The following is a 19,905-nucleotide window of genomic DNA, read 5'->3' as shown; positions in this document are numbered from 1 at the left end:
CACATGATTGGGGGAGGGGTGCACATGTGGTCAGAGGACAACTCTGTGTTGTCCGTTCTCTACACTGATTCGAGAGACTGAATTCAGAATGTGAAGCTTACACAGCAAACCTTACGAGCTGAGGTGTCCCGCCTGCCTGACAGGATGGGTTCTTTTTTTGTAACATAATGCTATTATTTGGGAATTTCCTGTAATGCATCCCCATCACACTTGCTTCCTATTCATCCCAGGTTCACCCGCTCATCCCCCAAAACACCAAGTCCAATTTGTGTTGCCCATGTATTCAAATCCCTAGTATCCAGCCCCTTGGAAAACTGAGTCCTTCCCCACCCACACCCCTAGCAGAAGCCATCAACTGTGAAGAGCTACACCTCAGCGTCCTCACCCGTTTTCAAGACTCTTTAATAGCTCCCCCAGCACAATTCTTGACAGATGCTTTTACTCTTTCTAGTGTTTGAGATGTTTTGGTCTATTGCCTCATGGCCCACAGACGACAGCTCTCTGGATGCTACTGAGGAATGTGTGCGCTTGCCAGGACTTTTCCCTCTTGCTGCTTTCAGGATTACCCTTTAGAGGCCTCAGGAAGATGTGTATGCACCCTCAGTTAACTTGGAATTCATCTCTTGGATGCTTAATCTTTCACCAAGCTTGGAGAGTCTTTAGCCACTATCTTCAGCCTCTGTCCTTTCTCCTCTCCAAATGTACACGTCACTGCTGTGTCCTTTAGATCTGCAATGTCGTCTTCCTCTGTTCCTCAGATTCAGGAATTACAGGGTTTGCTAATTCTCCTCACACCATCTAGTGAATTCTCAGTCCATTTCTGCCCTGGATTTCTTTGTGATTTAAGTTTTCTTTATTGCAGCCCCGCTGCTCGTGAATACTTCGCTGGCTCTCTCCTCCTCCCTCAGCTCCCCGAGCATCTCTGGGATGACTGTTAACAGTGTCATACAGGATGGATGCCATCATTCTCAGGGGACATCTCCTGAGTTACCTCTTCCTGTAAGTGGAACACTTTTCGTTTTCTTCATGCCTGTCTGCTCACAGTGGCCAGAGAGTGAGTTCTATTTCCCCCGGTTTGTTGCTGTTTGTGTTCTGATAGTTGTTGGCTAGCTGCATTTGGGGTTTGTTAGCCTGAAGGACTTCTCAGATCTGTTCTGTGCCTTCCGTGGGCATCACCACTCACCTTCCCAAACGGAAGGCTGCTTCTTAACGTCTGAGTCTTCAGTGTCTGGATTCCCAAAGGGGAAAAGAAAATTGGAGAGGAGTGAGGAAGAAGGTGCCAACCTTTAAATCCCTGGAAATCTAGCCAGGGTGCAGCTCCAGCGTCAGGTAGCTCTCATCTGTCCCTATTTCGAAGTTCCAAGGTAGCTGTGACTGGCAGATTCTATCAGAATCTGAAGAAGAGACCAGAGGTGTACCCACTCTTCATCTTTGCAGAATGCTCGCAGTCTCACAGTGTTTCTGGAGGTCAAACGTACAAAGTGCGCCTCAACTTCCAGGACACAGGGAAAGTCAAAGAAGCAAGGTCTGCACTTGGGTACACAGGAAAGGCACTGGTGACTCCTCTCTCCTGCTCCCTGACCCAAGCATGCCTGACAGTGCAGGGACTGTGAGGTATGCCAGGGCTCTGCTCCGGGCTAGACTCCCACCTCTCCACTTATGATGACAATCCAGAGGAGTTTTGAAGTACAGTCCTGAGTTACAGAAAGACAGAGCTTGTTTAAAATGCCCATGCGCGTTTTATTAATAAAAACTAACAGTGCCAAGTTAACAAGTCAAACAATTAAAGTCTCTTTATATTCCATAAAATATTACAGAAAAGTTTATTTGTGTTTCAATAAAAAGACCATCATTTTAGAACAGGCAGCTAAGGGCAACTGTGCAGTTAATGAGTTCTTGTGAATAAATTTTAAGAGACTATTGCCTGTCCTTAAATTCCTTTTTCTTTTTATAAAAAAAGAACTATTAAAAATGATTGACAAATTTTGAGTTAAAAAACTGTTAAAACATTCTCTATGTTTAATTTCAACTTTATAATAGATTACAGGAAGATGCTTATGAAACAAATACAACATTTGTTTCAGTACACGTCTTTAAATGATAGACTTATAAGTATGTAAACAACTATATAATAAAAAGTTTCCAAATGTAGCCTGTAAGAAATCAGGCAAATTTCCCATAAGCAAACTTTCTAGACAAGTTCCATAGCTGCACCAGCGTGACAGGAAAATTCTTCCAAATAAAAACAAACAAACAAGCAAGAAAAACTTTGTAATTTGTTGCCGCAATAGAGTAAAAGTGTACAAGCTTGATGGAATTACGACATTCAATATAATTTAAGGAAAACTAAAGGCATAATAACACGTATGGTATGGCGCTTAATGTTTAAAAAGTAGAGCTTTGCTACTGGCTTGGTTCTTTGGACACTGCATGATTAACAAATGAAAAAATTCATCCCAAAGCCTGGCTATCCACCAACTGTGAGCTGGACATCCAAGGCAGGGTAGCATTTTATTATTGTCACTGGTGTGGGTGCAGTGCAGTTTCCTCAGCAAACCCAGTAACAACTGTTGAGGGGTAAAATAAACTTAAAACAAAAAAAGAAAAAGAAAAGAGAGGGGGGGGAGAGAGAGAGAGAGAGAGAGAGAGAGAGAGAGAGAGAGAGAGAGAGAGCGCGCGAGAGAGAGCAGAGACAGAAAACACAAAATCCTAAAAAGTAAAAAACAGGCTCTGCACCAGCACGCTGGCTTCAAAACACATGCGCAGCACGGCTCAAACCGCGGGCACAATCCTTACTGGAGCTGCACACCTAATTCCACAACTCATGGGTGTCTTCTTGGGAATAGGCCAAAAAGAACAGAAAACCCCACTTTAAGTTTTTCTTCTTTAGGTTTTCCTCCTGAAGCTGGGCCTGAAGCGGAGGAGGAGGGTCTGCAGCACGGACGTCAGTCCTCCTCGTCGTTCTCATTGAAGTCGTCGTCATCGTCGTCGTCCTCCCCAACGTACGAAACTGGGGTCTCTACCCTGGAGCCACTGTACTGAGACCCATTGGAGCTTGTGGCCAGCATCCCATCTGCACCATTGCTCAGATCACTGCAAAGACAGGCCAGTCAATGAGAGAAGCCTGCTCTGTCCAGCCTCAGAAAGGATGGGCATGACCCTAAGGGGTGGGGTTTAGTTACAGACATTTTTACCACCTACAACATTAGAACCCTAGCCTGCAGTAAGCTTCACTCGGCTTGGGCTATTCCCCAGTCTATCCTTTTAAAACCTGTAACAGCACAGTGCCTGGTCACCAGGACTCACATGAGAGCTCCAAAATACAGGCAAAGGCAGTGGACCAGGAAAAAGAATGGGTTGGGGCATCAACATCAAACAAGAAGCACTCTTTGTAAGGCACCAGGGTTCAAGCCCTTCTCTCTCCCCCTTTCATAAACATGCAACGCACACAGCTTAGGGTAAGAACGCAGAATCACTAGGCAGCATCACCCGATACTCGGCACAGACTGAGCTGATGGCACGCTCCAGCATTCAGTACTTATCAACTAATATAAAGCCACAATCGCTTGACCTAATGCTTTTACAGAAAACAGCTTTCTGATGGAGGTAGCTACACCCAGAAACCACCACAGCAAAATGACTCCGAGGTTGTGAAGATCACAGTCAAAACTACAATTGCTCTTATGGCTGCTCCAGTAACTGTGAGCCATCTGCATTCTGGGTGCTATACAACACCAATGCAATGGCCTCCCTCGTTCTCTCATTTTGAGAAATGGGAGCCAGGAAAAGAACCAACTGTGGTCAGCCAAATGGCTCAATGAATGGGTCAGACACTTGCCTCATAACCCTGGCGACCCCCGGAACACACATAAAGGTAGAAGAAAAGAACCGATACCACAAAGCTGCCCTCTAACCTCCATGTGGCCCCCACCACCACCACAAAAACAAAACCCAGAGAAGCTGACAAGCTACTGGCAACTGAAAGTTGCTGGAGGAGGGACAGTCAGTTTTGCTCAGGTGTTCAGGGCTGTAGGCCCTAAGAGGCCACCCACGCTCCAGCAGACACCATGCACATATTGGCAAAACTAAACAGACTTAGTTGAGTATGAATGAGAGAGCGGGGAGAGAGGAAGGGGGAGAATGAAAGTGACAGAGCACAGTGACGTCAGGAGGGCAGAGGGATGGGGAGAACGCAGGAAAAGCTGGAGGGGAGGGAAAAGCATGGTCTGACCACAGTACATTACATGAGCGTATGAGTGCTAAATAAAATATTTTAAAAACAAAAACAAAAAACAAAAGAGTAAGTTTTGACCCCGATATGGAGACTTTGTAAACTTGTAATTCTAGCACTGAAGAGACTAAGGCCTGGTTGTATAGTGAAACCGTCTTAATTAAAAAAAAAAAAGAAAAAAAGAAAAAAGAAAAAAGTAATAGGACTTACTATGCAAATCTGATGACCTGAGTTTGATTCCAGAATCCCACAATGACAGGAGTCAAGTTGTCCCTGACCTCCACTCACACTCACATCACGCACATAATACATTTTAAAAGTTGGGGCCAAAAGCACTTGCCACACAAACCTGGAGACCAAAGTTTGACCCTTAGAACCATGTAAAGGTGGGAATCTACTACACACACAAACACACACACACTTTATCTCTCGTCTGACCTCTACACATGCCCATATACATCACACAAATACACAAATAGTAACAATAAACAAGTTTTTTAAAATGTAAAGTGCATAGAAGAAGAAAATAATTGTATATACACTGTACCATTAGATACATTTGAAGAAAATGAGTAAGGATGCCAGGCGCAGTGGCACAAGCCTTTAATACCAGCACTCAGGGAGGCAGAGGCAGGAGGATCTCTCTGAGTTTGAGGCCAGCCTGGTCTACAAAGTGAAGCCCTGGATACCCAAGGCTACACAGAGAAACCTTGTCTCGAAAAAACACACACACACAAAAATGAGTAAGGACCTACTTAACAAAATAAAACCAGTCTGACAGTGGTGGCGCACACCTTTAATTCTAGCACTCAGGATGTAGGGGCAGGTAGATCTGAGTTTGAGGGTAACCTGGTGTACATAGAGAAACCCTGTCTCGAAAAACCAAATCAACAGCTGTGAGAGATGGTTCAGAGGTTAAGAGCACTGACTACTCTTCCAGAGGTCCTGAGTTCAATTCCCAGCAACCACATGGTGGCTCATACCATGTATAATGTGATCTAATGCTGTCTTCTGGCCTGCAGGCAGAACACTGTATATGTAATAAATAAATCGTAAACAAATAAACAAAAAACACTTTCGTCACTTTCCCTGACAAGAACAGTGTGGCATGGGTAGGTTTGTTCCCACCTCACTATGTAATACTTTTTAAAAAATAAAAATCATGAATTACCTAATTTCTGGGAGGCGGTGGGCTGGTTTTACAGGGGGATAAGCACTGTGTTCCCTTGCCTGAGAGGATAGTTGCCTGGGCCAAGTCCAGCCCAGTTTATCTGAAACACAGTAGGGCTGCCCCACCCCCAGCTGTTGTCACCTGGCAGAAAGCCTTGTGCCATTGGATGTAGAACCTGTTGTCGTGACAAATACTCCGCCAATGGATCCCTGAGCCATTTCTGGAAAGAGACAAAAGCAAACAGAAATAAAATCAAGATACCAGGCGTGGTGGCACCCGCCTTTAAGCCTATCACTTGGGAGGCAAGTCTCCGAGTTCCAGGCCAGCCAGAGGCAGTAAGACCCTGTCTCAAAGAAAACAAAACTCCACAGAGACCCAATGGTGAGAAAGAAGCAAAAGTCTCCATGACCAGCCACAGCTTTAGGGAGATCTGTGGACATCATGACCTGCTTGCTCTCCTCGGCCCTCTGTGGTAAGAACCAGGGGTGGTTGGGTCTCAGGCAGGCAGAACCAGCTCAGCACATGCATCCTCTCAGGTGTGTGTGCCGGTGGCCCCAGAGAGCAGAACCAGGGACTAACAGCATGAATGCACAGCATGCCTGCCACCTTCCAGCCAGATTCCCACGGAGCTCATTAGGAGCAGGACAAGAAGGTAGAGCCCATAGCTGCTGCAGGAAGCTGACGAGCAGGTGAGGAGCTAATGTTCCCATGCCTTTAAAAGGACAGGACATGCTACCTGGGACAGAGTTCTTGGGACACGAGTCCCTGACAGCCTCAGAAAGCAAGTACACATTATGCACTTTGACTGTTGAACAGGATCTTTCATCACAAGGGTGTCATGACCTGATGACTCAGCAAAGCCACTCAAGTAGGAAGCCCAGGAAGCTGGCAGCCCTGCTCCATGCTATCCTGACAGGTAGAACAACTGACGGCCTTAGGAATGCCTCAGACCCATCCCCTCCTATCCCCACTCCGTAACACCTTCATCATAAAAACCCAACAGGCAAGAGTACCGATGTTTAGCACCTCAGCAGACACCCAGGCACTTGGATGCACTGGGCCATAGCATGGCCAGCCACAGGGTACGACTGACCTGTCACGTATGGTTCTAGAGCTTTTGGTACCAGACTTCTTGCCACCTTGAGGTCTTCAGCAGAGCAGTTGCCCGATTCCAGCCCGCATGCCATACCCATGCGCTTGAGCACCTCAATGTCATCATGGATTTCAAACGTGTTGTCAAAGTTAAACAGATATTCAAACCTGCCGGGGAAAGGCACTGTAAGAGCTATGTGCTTCCAAGGAACAAGCGGTACTGTGGGTGGGAACCAGGCAGCAGCCCCGCCCATCACCTTCCTCACCCTCATCCCAGATCCTCTAACTGAATTTCTCAAAACATTTCCAACTAGGGAGTGAAAGACATGCCACTGCGTAAGTCTCAAACTGTAGTCTCGCTCTAGGCGCAGCACTGGGCTGGGACACAATGCTGCCTGCACACGGCACGTGTTCTTGCTGCTGGGTTAAAGAACCACCGGACACCATAAATACTGCTACTAAGCAGCCGGAAGACTGAAACCTGAGAACAACGTATCTCCCAGTTTCCTCTGCTAAGGGGCTACCCTTGGAGGGCCCACTGAGAACGAACTTGTCATTGGAGATGCTGCAGTCAATGACGGTCTTCCTGCTGGTGTTGACAATTATGAAGGGCAAGTGGATGACAGAGTTGGGAGGAGGTGGCCTGCGGGCTTGCTGCTCAGCTTGACGGTTTCTCTGCACCAAGTTCTTGAAGGCAATTTGCTGAAAAAGACCAACAGGGCCCCAGTAGATGTCAATACCAGGAACATGATCCCTGGCCTTCCTGCAGGTGGTGGGAACATGGGTGGTGAGAGATCCGCCCGTAGCAGCCCTGACATGTGCTGACAGCCTATAGGGGACAAGGAGCACAGGGAATAGTCACACTGACACTGCCCATGCTGGTCACACTTGTAGGGAGGAAGGACTTGCAGGAGGACACTCAGTACAGCTAGCTACTAGCTCTCCTTGTAGAGATGAAGGGCCTCTCTGCAGGATGAACCCAGAGCCAGTGAGTGATTCAGTGCCTGAAGTGACCACACGCACACCAGTCTCTCACCTAACTCTGCCAACCCCACTCCTCCCTCCCTATAGTGGAGGCTCTGCCATAAGGACGTGCAGACTACTAGTGGGGAGGCCCTAGTCTCCACAAGGACAGCAGAAAACTCACCCAATGCAAACAAGGGCAGGAAACGAGGAATGGGCTGGCCTACTACCTACCCAGCTTCCTTTTCCCTCTGGAGCCAGGGTCCCTGGCTTCTCGGTACACTTAGCAGGCCTGGCCCTGCCATGCCATCTTAGGCTGACCACCCAGGGACGAGCAAATGCCACCAAGCACTGGGCCCTGATACGGTATCTTAGGCAGTTAACAAGGCTAGTGAGGGGCCAGGATCATGCTGGGATCTCCAGCTCTGACCACTAGGTACCCAGACACCTGTGCTCATGTATCTTCACTGAGTCCCCACGTCTCTCCAACTCCCAGGGCCACTGCAGTCACCATGCTTTCCCTCTGCCCTGTCCAGTAGCTGTTAAGACCAACATCTACAGAACTCATGACATATCTAGTGCAGGCTTAAAATCTCTTGGATGTCACTCCAAGGAGTGCTTATTAAGCTCACACACACTTGTCAGGCCTGAGGGCCAACAGCCTGCTTGGCAGGGAGGGGGGTGGAGGTGCTCAGCTGGGCTGTACCTGCAGGATGAGCTCCTGGAGCTGTGACTGCTTCTGCTTGATCCTCTCCAGCCTCCGCTGCCTCTCTACCTGCAGACAGCAGTGAGGAGGGGTGCCCATCAGCACACATACGAACAAACCCCATAGGCCCTTACTTCACCGAGAACATCAGCCACAGTGAAACCGACAAGTGTGGAGACAGCAGAGGCTCTGGGTGAAGGCCAGTGTTCCTGTGACTTCAACATTACACTGATCCTTTCCTTTCTCAGACACACACACCACACACACACAGCACACACCACACACACACACACACACACACACACACACACACACCCTTACCCCACAAAACTAGTCTTATGTGAAACCTGCAGTCATACACAAAAACTGCCTGGCAGCCGGGGCTAATAAACTCAAAGAGACCCCCATCACATCCCCTCAGCCACCTGGTATGGCCCTCAAGTGACCAAAGACAAAGGACGCCTGCTTTAGGCAGTGCACCTCTAAGTTCTGGCACTCCTGGGCTGAGTTAGTGGGCAGGCCGATCCACTTGATCTCCTTCTTCTCCTTGGAGATGATGTTCATGGCCATGAGTACATTGAGGGCATCGTAGACACGCCGCCGGATGTTCTTCTGGTCATAAGCCTGCAAGACAGAGCGATTGTCTTCTAGATGACCCAGTAGCTTGAAAACTAGCACCCGAGGTTCATGCCACAAGCATGTCCCAAGAGGATGCTCCTGACCCACCCTCTGTGTCTGTGACACTGGTCCTTCACGCCTTGTAATGAACAGGGCGTTTCCTATCATCTATCACTGCTTCAACCTGGAAGGCTGAGCCATGCTCTACTGAGTGGATGCTACGCAGCCCCACGAGCGGGCAGAGAACTTACTGATTCATTTGGTAGAATGTGGTTGTCAGCAGCACTGAACTCTGCCACCAGCTCATCCGCCACCTCGTTGTAGGAGGTGGTGCCTTTCCTCTGCACCTTTTCGCACACCTTCATGGAGAAATGCCGCAGCCCCTTGCCATTTTTCTCCCCTTTCCTGTTCCGCTTCCTTTCAAATATCAGAAAGAGACACCATTAGTCACAGGAGCCAGATGTGAGTCAAGACACTTTCAGAGAGAAGGCCCAAGGCTGCAGAGCTCCCAGAGGCCCATTTCCCCAGCCCCACCACAGGCAGCAGGGACTCCACCCTAACATAGCAAGGACGTTGCCCAGTTCCAGTGTTTCTCAGGTCAGAAAAGAGCACGGATGAGGCCAGTTCACACACCTGTGCCTTTAAATGTCAGGGGAAGATGGACAGACATCCGAAGGGCAGAAATCAGCATGGGTCTGATCCGGACCACACACTAGGCACCACTGTTCTAAAGACGTCTGCTGGCATCAGATCATGGCACATTTTAGTGTAAATTTAGGAATTTTCAGGGCTAATTTCAGCAGGCTACCATGACTTAAGGCAAATGCTTGGATTGATGGGCATGTGACAGGCAGAAATAAACCACCGTGTGAGCCTCAGGTCGGGGAGCACACCAAATGTGTTACCCTCATTAAATCACACCAGGAACAGTGTGACTAAGTTCTTCTGAGAGTTTTGGGCACAGATGATCTTAAATTGAAGCAATAGAAATGGTTTCACAATGGTGTGTTTTTAAGAAAAGATACACTGATGACTTTTAAAGAAAATCACTTCAGCTACAATCTCAGTGGCAGGATGGAACCCTGAAGTGGTACACAGTACAGGTCAAATTCTGACTGTAGGTAAGAATCTGTGTATGTACGCCCAGCCTGAGCAGTCAAAATTTCTAAGTGGTCATGTTATACTAGAAGCCAGTGTTCTTCCCTTTGTGGCTTAGAGCTCCGAATCCCCACAGAGTTGGGCATGAACTAGGCTTGCACCTTGCTGTCTGACCCAGGGATATCATGGGGCTTTTAACTCTGTGTGCTCAGGACCCCCCATTACAGACCATGTGACACATGACCAGAGAAAAAGGACATTCTCGACAGTTGCCGCCCTAGGGCGAGGGTGCTCACCCAGCAGACCAAGGTGAGGAGTCGGATGGCTGGTTCTGGGACACAAAGTGAGTGTTGGGAGTGTGTGGGCTTCCTACCACAATAGTGTTTGATGCTGCAGGTCTCTGAGGCGTGCCAATCACCTACAGTCAAAAAAAGAGTTCAGAAAAATCAGACATCTCTACATCATGGCACTGGCAATTGTGTCATCGGTTTACTTCTGCAGCACCTCATCAGCCACAGTGAGAAGACAGCAGAGAAGCACATGGCCCATGCCCGCAGCACCGGAAGTCACCACAGCTGCTCCGCAGGAGACACCACTCCCCACTCAGCTCAGTCACCTCTGTACCCAACAGCAGCACTGGGAAGCCTCAGCCAAGTGAGCAAACTTGACAAGACAAGGCCACAGTGCTAGGGGCTGGAGAGGACAAGGCAGGCCTCCCATGGCAGAAACATCGAGTCCTACCCACACCAAGCAGACAACTTATTGATAACTATGTCTAATGGCAGGACATTAACACATTTCTGGTTTATTTCCTCTTACTGTGATAGACAAGGATAAAACTGCCCTTCTGAATTATCAAAGTGAAACAGCTGGAACCAAGTGTAAACCTGGGACAGAAGCGGGTCCCTCCTCTGGTTCCAAAGTGGTCCCAGCTTCTGTCCAGGTGGAAGTGGCGCTCGTCTGCCCTGCCTGGGACACTTTGCTACAGTCTCAGCAGTCCGGGGGTCAGTAAGAAAGCAGGTTGAGCAAGCCAGTAGGCAGCATGGCAGGCTGCCTCAGGGGCCTGCCCTGCTTGCCTCTGGTGAAGAACAGCAATATGGAAGTGTAAGCCAAATAAACCCTTTCCTCCAACTTGTTTTTTGGTCACGGTGTTTTATGACAGCAATAGAAACCCTGACTAAGACACCAGGATACAAAGAACATTAGGACGAGAAGGGAAGGGGCTTCCTTAGGAGGCAAGGTAACCAGTTCTAGCACAGGGCTGATGTGGCAAGCACGCTTAGAGCAATGTCTCTGATGTCTTTTGGTAAGAGGTCTGCTGTTTTGGTCCCTTCAGTTACACTCAAACCTGTTCTTCTGGAGACAGACACTATCCTGTACATTGACAAAAATCTTGTCAAAATCTTGCTACATATATAAATCTAAGTAGAAAAGACCTCTAGTAAACACCAAACTACCAAGTGCCTCAGTGATCCAATTCTTATGGGGGTATCCCCAGAGGACTGAATTGAGGTGCCTGGATCCTCAGTACCCTTCCCTCTGCCCGCTTTGGGAGCGCTGGGTCCCACAGGAAGGTAAGTACATCTTGGCTTGCTCTCTCAGGTGGGAATAAGGGATCCTCCCCGCCTCACAGACCACAAGAGCTTCAAGACATCAAGAGCGTCACCTTCTGCTATTGGAGGTGCTTGCCAGTCATTTTCACATATCCCACCCCAGCAAAAAGAACAACCACCCCTGGGAAGATACAAGGCAAGACTCAAGAGCAGCATGGGCTCACCTGCCTGCCCCTGGCAGCTGTGTGTGCACAGGAGGGCACTGGCTCACCCACTGACCACAAGGAAGTTGACAAATGACTGGGTCTGAAGAAAACTAATTCCTGGCATCAACTCCTCCACACAGCACTTCTTGAGTTGCTATGGCAAGGAGAGGTAGGTGGCCCTCCACAGGCAGCCTCACTTCATCAGGACACAAACACAAGCTTACCCAGAGACCCTGTGCGCATCCCAGGTACAGTGCACAGTGAGCTCCCCAACCCTGGGTATATACATCTTCTCTGTAGATCTGACAACAGAAAGGCAGGCAGTGCACAGAGGAGCTAGCTACCCTTGGCATGCCCGTGTTCCAACTCCATACCTTTATGTTCCTTCACGCACAGAATGCTTGGCAAATGCTCCACCCTGTGCGCCTACAGCTCTCTGCACATGCTCCACCCTCCATGTGCACACACTGCTAGGGTAAGCTCCAGTTCCGTGTGCACATGCTGCTGGGATAGGATCAGCAGAAACGAAGTTCAACTACAGCAGTGCAAGGCCATGGAGGCAACAAAGAAAAAATGGGAAACAGACCAAGGAAATGTCAGCAAGTGGGAAGGGAAAAGAGGAAAACGCAAGAGGAGAGCCAGGTGTAAAGCAGCGACTCCTTGCTGGTGTGGCCAGATAGAAAGACTGCAGACAAAGGCCTGGAGAGCACAGCCATGCAGGCAGGAAGCGGGTCCCACTCCATCTGCACCCTGACACAGGGACCAAGGAGCGTCCAGCCTGTGTGCTCATGTTCTACCACCTGCACACATGTGCATGCAGCGTGGAAGGAACATCAGAAGCGGCAAGACACTGGCCCTTCAGGTAGGACAGCAAAGGTGCTCTGGTTGCTGCCCTTTGGGACAATCCCTGCTTCACATGGACAAACAAAGAGGCGGCCAGCTCACAGGCAGAGTCTTCTATGGCTGCCATCACTGGGACTGAGACTGCTTCAAAGCCAGACTTCTGGACCCAAAGCTCCAGAAAGCCACACGACTATCGCCAGGCAGATGCTGAGAACTCAACACCACACAACAGGAAATGCAAGTGAAGCCGGCATTGATCTCGGACTGGGATCCACTCTGCCCAGAGCCTTTCCCTAGCTTTCAAGCAAATCCAGGGGTCCTGTTGATACTGCTCTGCCTTGCTAAGGCCTCCCACATGCTAGGCAAGCATTCTGCCACCATGCCACACCCAATAGCAAGACCAAAAGGTCTTCCAACACTCTCTAAGACTCATTTTGCACCCTAATTTCAAATATGATAAAGCCATTCAAACTTGAACAATGCACATGACTCTAGTGTACATACAAAATAAAATTTAAAAGGCAAAAGCAAACTACAAATTTAGAAAGGGTCAGTCAGGGAAGAGAAAAATGCTAAAAGGAAGGCTAGGTAGGCGCACCATGAAACCTCAGGCGGGGCCCACACAGTGCAAACCAGCAAGCCAGACATCTCAGGGTCACATCTTCCAACCCCACAGCACCCTCCCAACATCGCAGTCCCAGAGGTTCTAGCCCCGAGTGGGCAAGCACCAGGGACACAGCACTGCCCTGCTCACACTTCACATGCACACAAGTTTAACTATCATCTCCTTTGTTAGAGTCAACCCAGCCATCTTCCTGGACTTTTGATATATAAAACAGTTTAAGTGTTACTTGGAACATGCCAGGCTGAGGCTAGTTTCAGTATGCTGTTTGCCTAAAATGCACAAAGTCCTAGGTTCAAGCCTAGCACCACAAAACAAACAAACAAAAACAAAAAACCCAAACAAGAAAATCTTGCAGCATGTAAACCCTGACCCACTACTATACTGCAAAGCATAAAACAGCGATCACTACACTCCTCCAACACAGTTCCCTTCAAATCAGTGTAGGCATGGTCCTGTGCACAGAGTAAAGACTCAAATGCTGATTCTTGTGCCCCTCTTATCTGGTTGCAATCTTTGTTCTGAGAACCTCTTGTCTCAATGCTGTCTAAACTTTGCTCCCCAGTTGTCCCAAGATGCCAATAAAACAGCTTAATTGCCAGGGGAGGAGAAGAAAGAGGGAGGAAATAGGGGATTCAGCCATGTGCGGAGGGTCCAGGACACATCAAGAGAGCAGCTGCGCTGAGCAAGCCATAAAACACAAGTATCTCAGGGACTTATGCTGGGAGGAAGCCAGACTAACACAGAGGGTTAAGAATAACACTGCTCAGTTCTTGTGCTGTAAAGCTTATTAAACAAATATAAAAGTCAAGTCTTAGTTATTTGTGTGCTAGCCAGGTTAAGAGAGAAACTGCCAACACTTCCATATTTTTAAAAGTGACACTAACCAATCAAATGAATTTCAGAAGAATTAAGTTTAAATAATTTCATATCAACTTTCTCCCCTACCCACAGGGCACAAATTTTGCAAAGACAGTTTGTTCAAACTCTTGATGCAGGCTTCTTCTCATTGGTCCAGGAGAGGCTAGCTCCTCGCCACAGTGTTGCAGGGTCCTCAGAGCCCAGAGCTCTCCCCACAGCCACGATACTTAAAACCACAATGCTTGCCAGGTGTGGTGGTGCAAAGCCTTAATTTTGGCACTCAGAAGGAGGCAGAAGGAGATGACTCTCCATGAATTCAAGACCAGTCTGCGCTACACACAAAGATTTCCAAGGCAGCCAGTGGAACATGAGACCTTACCTTAAACAAAACAAACAAACAACAACAAGGAAGGGCTAGAAATATGGCTCAGTGGTTAAGAGCACTTGTCATGCTCGCTGAAGACCCAGGTTTGATTCTCAGCACCCATATGGTGGCTCACAAGCATCTATAACTCCAGTTCACCAAGATATGACACCCTATTCTGAACTCCATGGGTACAAGAAACACATGTGGCACACTTGGGCAGGCAAAATACTCAGTCGTAGGATTCCCCCCCACCCCCTGAGATAGAGTTTTCTGCATAGCCTTGGCTGTCCTGGACTTGCTTTATAGACCAGGCTGGCCTCGAACTCAGAGATCTGCCTGCTTCTGCCTCCTTGAGTGCCAGGATTACAGGCGTGCGCCACATCTGGCTCATAGAAATAATGCTCAGAATCCACTGATCGGATTTAGAGGATGCCAGTGAGCGTAAACGCTGCACACCACAAGCAAAGCTGAAGCACAAGATGATCAGAACACGGGTGACACGACGGCTTTCTCTGTAGAAAACCCGACTGCGCTGTAGAGTTGCCCCAGTAAGAGTTGTACAAGCCCAGCCTAGAACTGTCTTTGGGGATAAGAGACATCTGGAAACACCTGGTGATGCCTGTGGAAACCTAGGAAGACTAGAGGGAGTGCGAGGGACACCTGTGAAAGGCTGGAAGGATTTGGTGAAATAGCTCCGGTGATAAAGGAATCTGTCACCAAGCCTAAGCACATGAGTCTAATCCCCAGAACCAACATGATGGAAAAAAAGAACCAACTTCTGCAAGTTGACCTCTGACTTCCACACAAACACTCACATAATACACATAAAAACAACAACAACAACAAATTTTTTAAAATGTTAAGCTACAGAGTTCTAAGGCCCCATGATTACATGAGAGATAGCACCAAGCCACTTATTCCCACCGGGGAGGGTGATAGGCCATCCTCCAAAAGACAAGACGCTGGTGGAAATGGTAGCATATGATCAAGAACAGCGGTGTCACTGAGCCCGAGGCTTCCCAGGAGAGGCTGGAGTAAACCCAGAGCCTAGATGAACAATAACCTTCCCACTATTGGGTAGTTGTAGCCAAACACTGAAAACTGAAGCTCTGGCTATTCCACTGACCCCGAGGCCAAATCACAGGGAGGGAGGCTGCAAGGCTCTGTGGGGACTCATCTTTCATGCACTACTCAATGAAGAAAGGGCACGGTGCTGGGCCCTTCCTATGGCCATAGCCACACAGCCACACCCTTCCTCCACCCCTTCACAGCCAGGAGACACAGTGGCCACAGAAGAAGGCCACAGAACGTGCTTTAACACAGAGGAAACTCTCCAGGCTCAGAGCTCTGGCAACAGAAGCCACAGAACAGGAAGCGTCTCAGGCCTTGGTCTGTCCACCTCCATCCACTAGGTTACTGCCATGTGTACAACAGAGGGCAGTGCACAGGGATCAGAGTCACTCCTGCAGGCAACCGCTGCCACTCAGGGACATGGCAGCCACAGCAACACCACATCTAGCCCCTTCCATAGGATGTCTCACCACTTACCACTTGCTGTGTGATGTTGACATTGGACTGTCCAAAGGTTTTTGGCAAAAGCTGCTTTCCAAGTGTGTTCACTGTGGACGGATGTACAGCTACAAGAGACACCACACCTGCAATACAAGGACACAGGTTAAAAGTCAAACTGCGGCCAGGCGTGGTGGCACACACCTTTAATCCCAGCACTCGGGAGGCAGAGGCACGCAGATCTCTGAGTTCGAGGCCAGCCTCGTCTGCAAAGTGAGTCCAGACAGCCAGGGCTCACAGAGAAACCCTGTCTCAAAGAAAAACAAAACCAATCAACCAACCAAACCAAACAAACAAAAAGAGTCAAAGTGCTTCTCTGAGCTGAGGGTGAGGGGGACAATTCCAGAAGATGGTGTATCTATCAAGAACCCAACTTCCCTCATTTTGCTACTGCAGACCTGTGGCTCAATCACAAATGTCCTCTCCCCGTAACATTTGACCCTGAGCCCTCAGGGTCCCTCTCTGGGGCACTGGCTAAGGAAGGTATGGGGCCTGGGGGCCACCAGGGTTCAGTCTACAGCAAGCATCGGCCTTGCCACAACACTTCAATGGCTGCTCCAGTCACTAACAGCCCACTCTCTGCCCCCACCCTCAAGTCTTTGAGGACAAAATGACCATTTCTTTGCTTTAATGTGGCAAAATAAAGTAGAACACCTAACATGCTTTCCCAACCATTAGACTGACACACAAATCCCCAGAAGACTGACTTTTCTCCTATAAAATAATCAGAACACGACTGTCACTAAAAGAGCCTAAATGTAAAATATATTATAAGGACTGTGGAAAGAAACCAAATGCTTTTAAATATAGCTGTATGGACAGTATCAATTGCTACGGTCCAGGCAAAGATCCTAAACATTATATTTACACTTTTAAAAAAGATTCATTTATTTATTATGTATACAGTATTCTGGCTGCATGTATGCCTGCACGCCAGGAGAGGGCACCAGCTCTCAGTACAGATGGTTGTGAGCCACCATGCTGGGAACTGAACTCAGGACCTTTAGAAGAGGAGCTAGTGCTCTTAACCTCTATCTATCTCTTCAGCCCACATTCACATTTTTGTAATTGAAAATCACACCATTACTATCTGCAGATTTAAGGCAACAAATTATGAGAGCATAAGGCTTGTTGTTTCCTCACGTTGACACTATCCAAAGGACCGACAAGTGAGTTTCCCACTTGACTTTAGCAAAGGAGCTACAAGTGAGAGACACCCGCCCCCCACCCGCACCCCTTTTTTTGCTTCATTTTCTTGGTGTATGCACTAGGGACGAAACCCAGAGCCTCCCACGAGCCCAGCAAGTGCTCCATCTAAAGCCCAACACAGAAATGGTTTTAAGCAAATGACCCATTTCAACCAAAGAAATGTACGGGTTTGAGGCAGTCCCTATCAAAATACAAACAGCATTTTTTACAGAACTAGAAAGCAGTTTGGCACATGAAACCCCAAATAGCCAAAGTAACTCCCCCAAGCAGAAAGAGCAGTGCCTCTCAGGAATGGCAATCCAGAGCCGCAGTAGCAAAGAGAGACCCACAGATCGGTGTAGCTAGACAATCACACACAACATTAACCCAAATGTACCAAAGACCTGATGTAAGAAGCTGCTGGGCGAGAGCAAGACAGCACCTCAAGTTAGAGGTGCAGGCAAGGACTTTCTGAAAGTCAAGACCTCACAGGAAGTCACTCCAGTAACTGACAAATAGGATCACGTGAGATTTAAACACTTCTGCAGAGCTGACAATCACCAGTGAAGACAAGGTTTACACACAGGAGAAAATCTGCCAGTTCTTCATCTAACAGGGAATTCACACCACTATATGAAGAAATAAAAATCTCAACACCGAAGGAAATGAACCAATCAATAACTGAGCAAATGAAATATACAATTTTCAAAGTACAAATATCCAATTAGTACTAAAACAATAATCAATAACTGTTCAGTAACCTTAGAAGGAAAGTGAAAATAAAAAACTACCCCGAGGTTCCACCTGACCTGTCAGAAAGGCTATTGGCAGGAATTTAAGTAATCGATGCAGGGGTTGGTAGGGGAATCCAGCTCTCAAGCACTGCTGGTGAGAGGCAAGCTCACACTCACAGACGTAATGTGGAAGTTCTTTGGGTATCACACTCATGTGCACATACCCATACACAAATACAATGCATACATATGATTGAAAATAAAAATAAATCTTAGAAAAACAATAACTAGGTGTTGTTTTAAATGAACATCCCAAGCGTTCTATTTTACCAATAAAGACTGAGGAGCCAGATGTGGCCTAAGAACCTGCTAGCTCAGAGAGGCAGAGAAAGTACCAGCTGACCTTCCTACTCAGCTCACATCCTGATGGAAAAGGCTCACTAGCTCAGTTGACAGCCCCAGAGGAGAAGGTCAAAAAACCCAAGGCCAAAGGCTTGCTAGCTCAAAGCTAAAACAGCCCCAAAAGCCAAAGGCCAAGGAGCTAAAGAGCTAAACCGTCAAAGCCCCTTCTACTTCTACCAGCTGTCTTAAATACCCCTCAACTCACAGTCCCTCCTACTCTCTACTCCCTGTCAACTGTTTTCTTGCTCCACCTCTTGGCCTAGGGTTAACTTTATTAAATCCTGGATTAAAGGTGTGTGTTAGGGCTCAACTATGCCAAACAAAAGACAGGTTTTTAGCGTTCACAGTCTCAGGGATGACAATGGGACCAAATGCCCTGAGTACTTCAGTGATGAATGGCCACTCAGGAAGCTTCTCCAGCCCTGAGGAGGAGCTCCTGTGAGCGGTGGCTATTCCCATGCCCAGCTGGGCATGGCAGGCTCACTGAGGGATAAATGAATGGGCTGATCGCACAGGGCACATGCTTCTGGTGTGTGTGCTGTCCTGTGCTGGGAAACCCTGGACGTATAGGCTCGGTTGTGCTAGCCTGTCTTTGCGCTGTCTCCTGATGTTCCTCACGGTTGTTCTGCAGGTGGACAGTGGGGTTCTGGTTACTCTTGTCCTGAGTGCCGCAGGGCTGTCTGTACCCTAACCACCTGCCTGTCAGGTGAGGAACTCACAACCCAAACTACTGCTGCTACTTTGACCTTTCCAAGGATGTAGGCTGGTCCTCAGCTACAGGTCAAAATAATGGGAGGGCCTTCTTGGTAGATCAGTAGCCATCAACCAAAGGTGGCTTTTGATCCTTTGAAATGTGGCTCATCCAATGTGGACACATTCTGTAATTGTAAAACACGTGCTAAAAATTAAAAATAAAATAAAAAGAATAGAAATACAAAGGAAAAAGAAAGTCCTGGAGTAACTAGGGGCAGGTGGCTCAGTGGTCGGGAACACTTGTTGCTCTTCAAGAGGCCTGGATTAGAACCCCAGTACCCACAGAGTGGCTCACGGCTGTCTACAACTCCAGTTACATGCCTCTTCTGGCCTCTAGGGGTACCAGGCACACAGGTGCTACACAGACATGCATGCAAGCAAACACCGATACACATAAAGTTTTAAAAATTCACGCTAGGAATGCATTCCAGGCCTTGGGCATGCTAGTAAGTGTTCTACCACCGAGTTTATTGTGTACTTAGTCACATGTGCATTATGAAATATACATGTCATGAGACATTCCAAGGGCAGAAAGTTACCACAAGAACACAGCTCAACCCACCCATCAGTTCTCACAGCCATGTTGGCTATTGCTTTTGGAACAAGAGCAGCTGCCACATCTCAGCAGAAATTTCACACACAACAGTTCAATGCCTAGAGGCCTACACTGCATCTCGAAAGAGAGAGCCCTACCAACCTGCTTCACTCACATCCTCATTTCCTCTCCCCTAACTTCTAACTCCAGATAAATGGCTATGCTCTCTCTGCATATTTTATCCTCTTAGTTCTATGTAAGTGGGACCACATGGTAATGTCTTCGTGTAACACCCTCCCTGCTTACCTCCACTGTGCCAAATCTCAGTTTTTTAGAACATATTTCCTCCACTTTCTTTATCCACTCAGCAACTCGGACACAGCTGTCTCTGTC

The 19,905-nt window shown here is 48.0% G+C and overlaps 1 protein-coding gene across 5 annotated transcripts in view; it reads right to left on the bottom strand.

Annotated features, from left to right (window-relative positions):
• Positions 1-2,927: 2,927 nt before the first annotated feature.
• Tfdp1 (transcription factor Dp-1) overlaps positions 2,928-19,905 on the bottom strand; it is a 41,067-nt gene continuing 24,089 nt past the window's right edge. For 4 of the 5 annotated variants that reach the window (XM_051169440.1, XM_051169439.1, XM_051169441.1 and 1 more), the window contains 9 exons: positions 15,880-15,986; positions 10,176-10,297; positions 9,033-9,198; positions 8,644-8,787; positions 8,164-8,232; positions 7,045-7,196; positions 6,496-6,662; positions 5,544-5,622; positions 2,928-3,093 (listed from right to left, as the gene is read on the bottom strand). In XM_051169440.1, the coding sequence (XP_051025397.1) occupies positions 2,946-3,093; positions 5,544-5,622; positions 6,496-6,662; positions 7,045-7,196; positions 8,164-8,232; positions 8,644-8,787; positions 9,033-9,198; positions 10,176-10,297; positions 15,880-15,986 (1,154 nt within the window). In that variant the 3' untranslated portion in view covers positions 2,928-2,945. Of the gene's footprint in view, positions 3,094-5,543; positions 5,623-6,495; positions 6,663-7,044; positions 7,197-8,163; positions 8,233-8,643; positions 8,788-9,032; positions 9,199-9,414; positions 9,519-10,175; positions 10,298-15,879; positions 15,987-19,905 lie in introns of all 5 variants that reach the window. The other variant, XM_051169443.1, reaches the window with a different exon arrangement.

Source organism: Acomys russatus, chromosome 27 (assembly GCF_903995435.1).
Source record: "Acomys russatus chromosome 27, mAcoRus1.1, whole genome shotgun sequence".
NCBI lineage: Eukaryota > Metazoa > Chordata > Mammalia > Rodentia > Muridae > Acomys > Acomys russatus.
The sequence above is the reverse complement of the archived record's forward strand: the minus strand, read 5'-3'. Positions and strand labels throughout refer to the sequence as shown.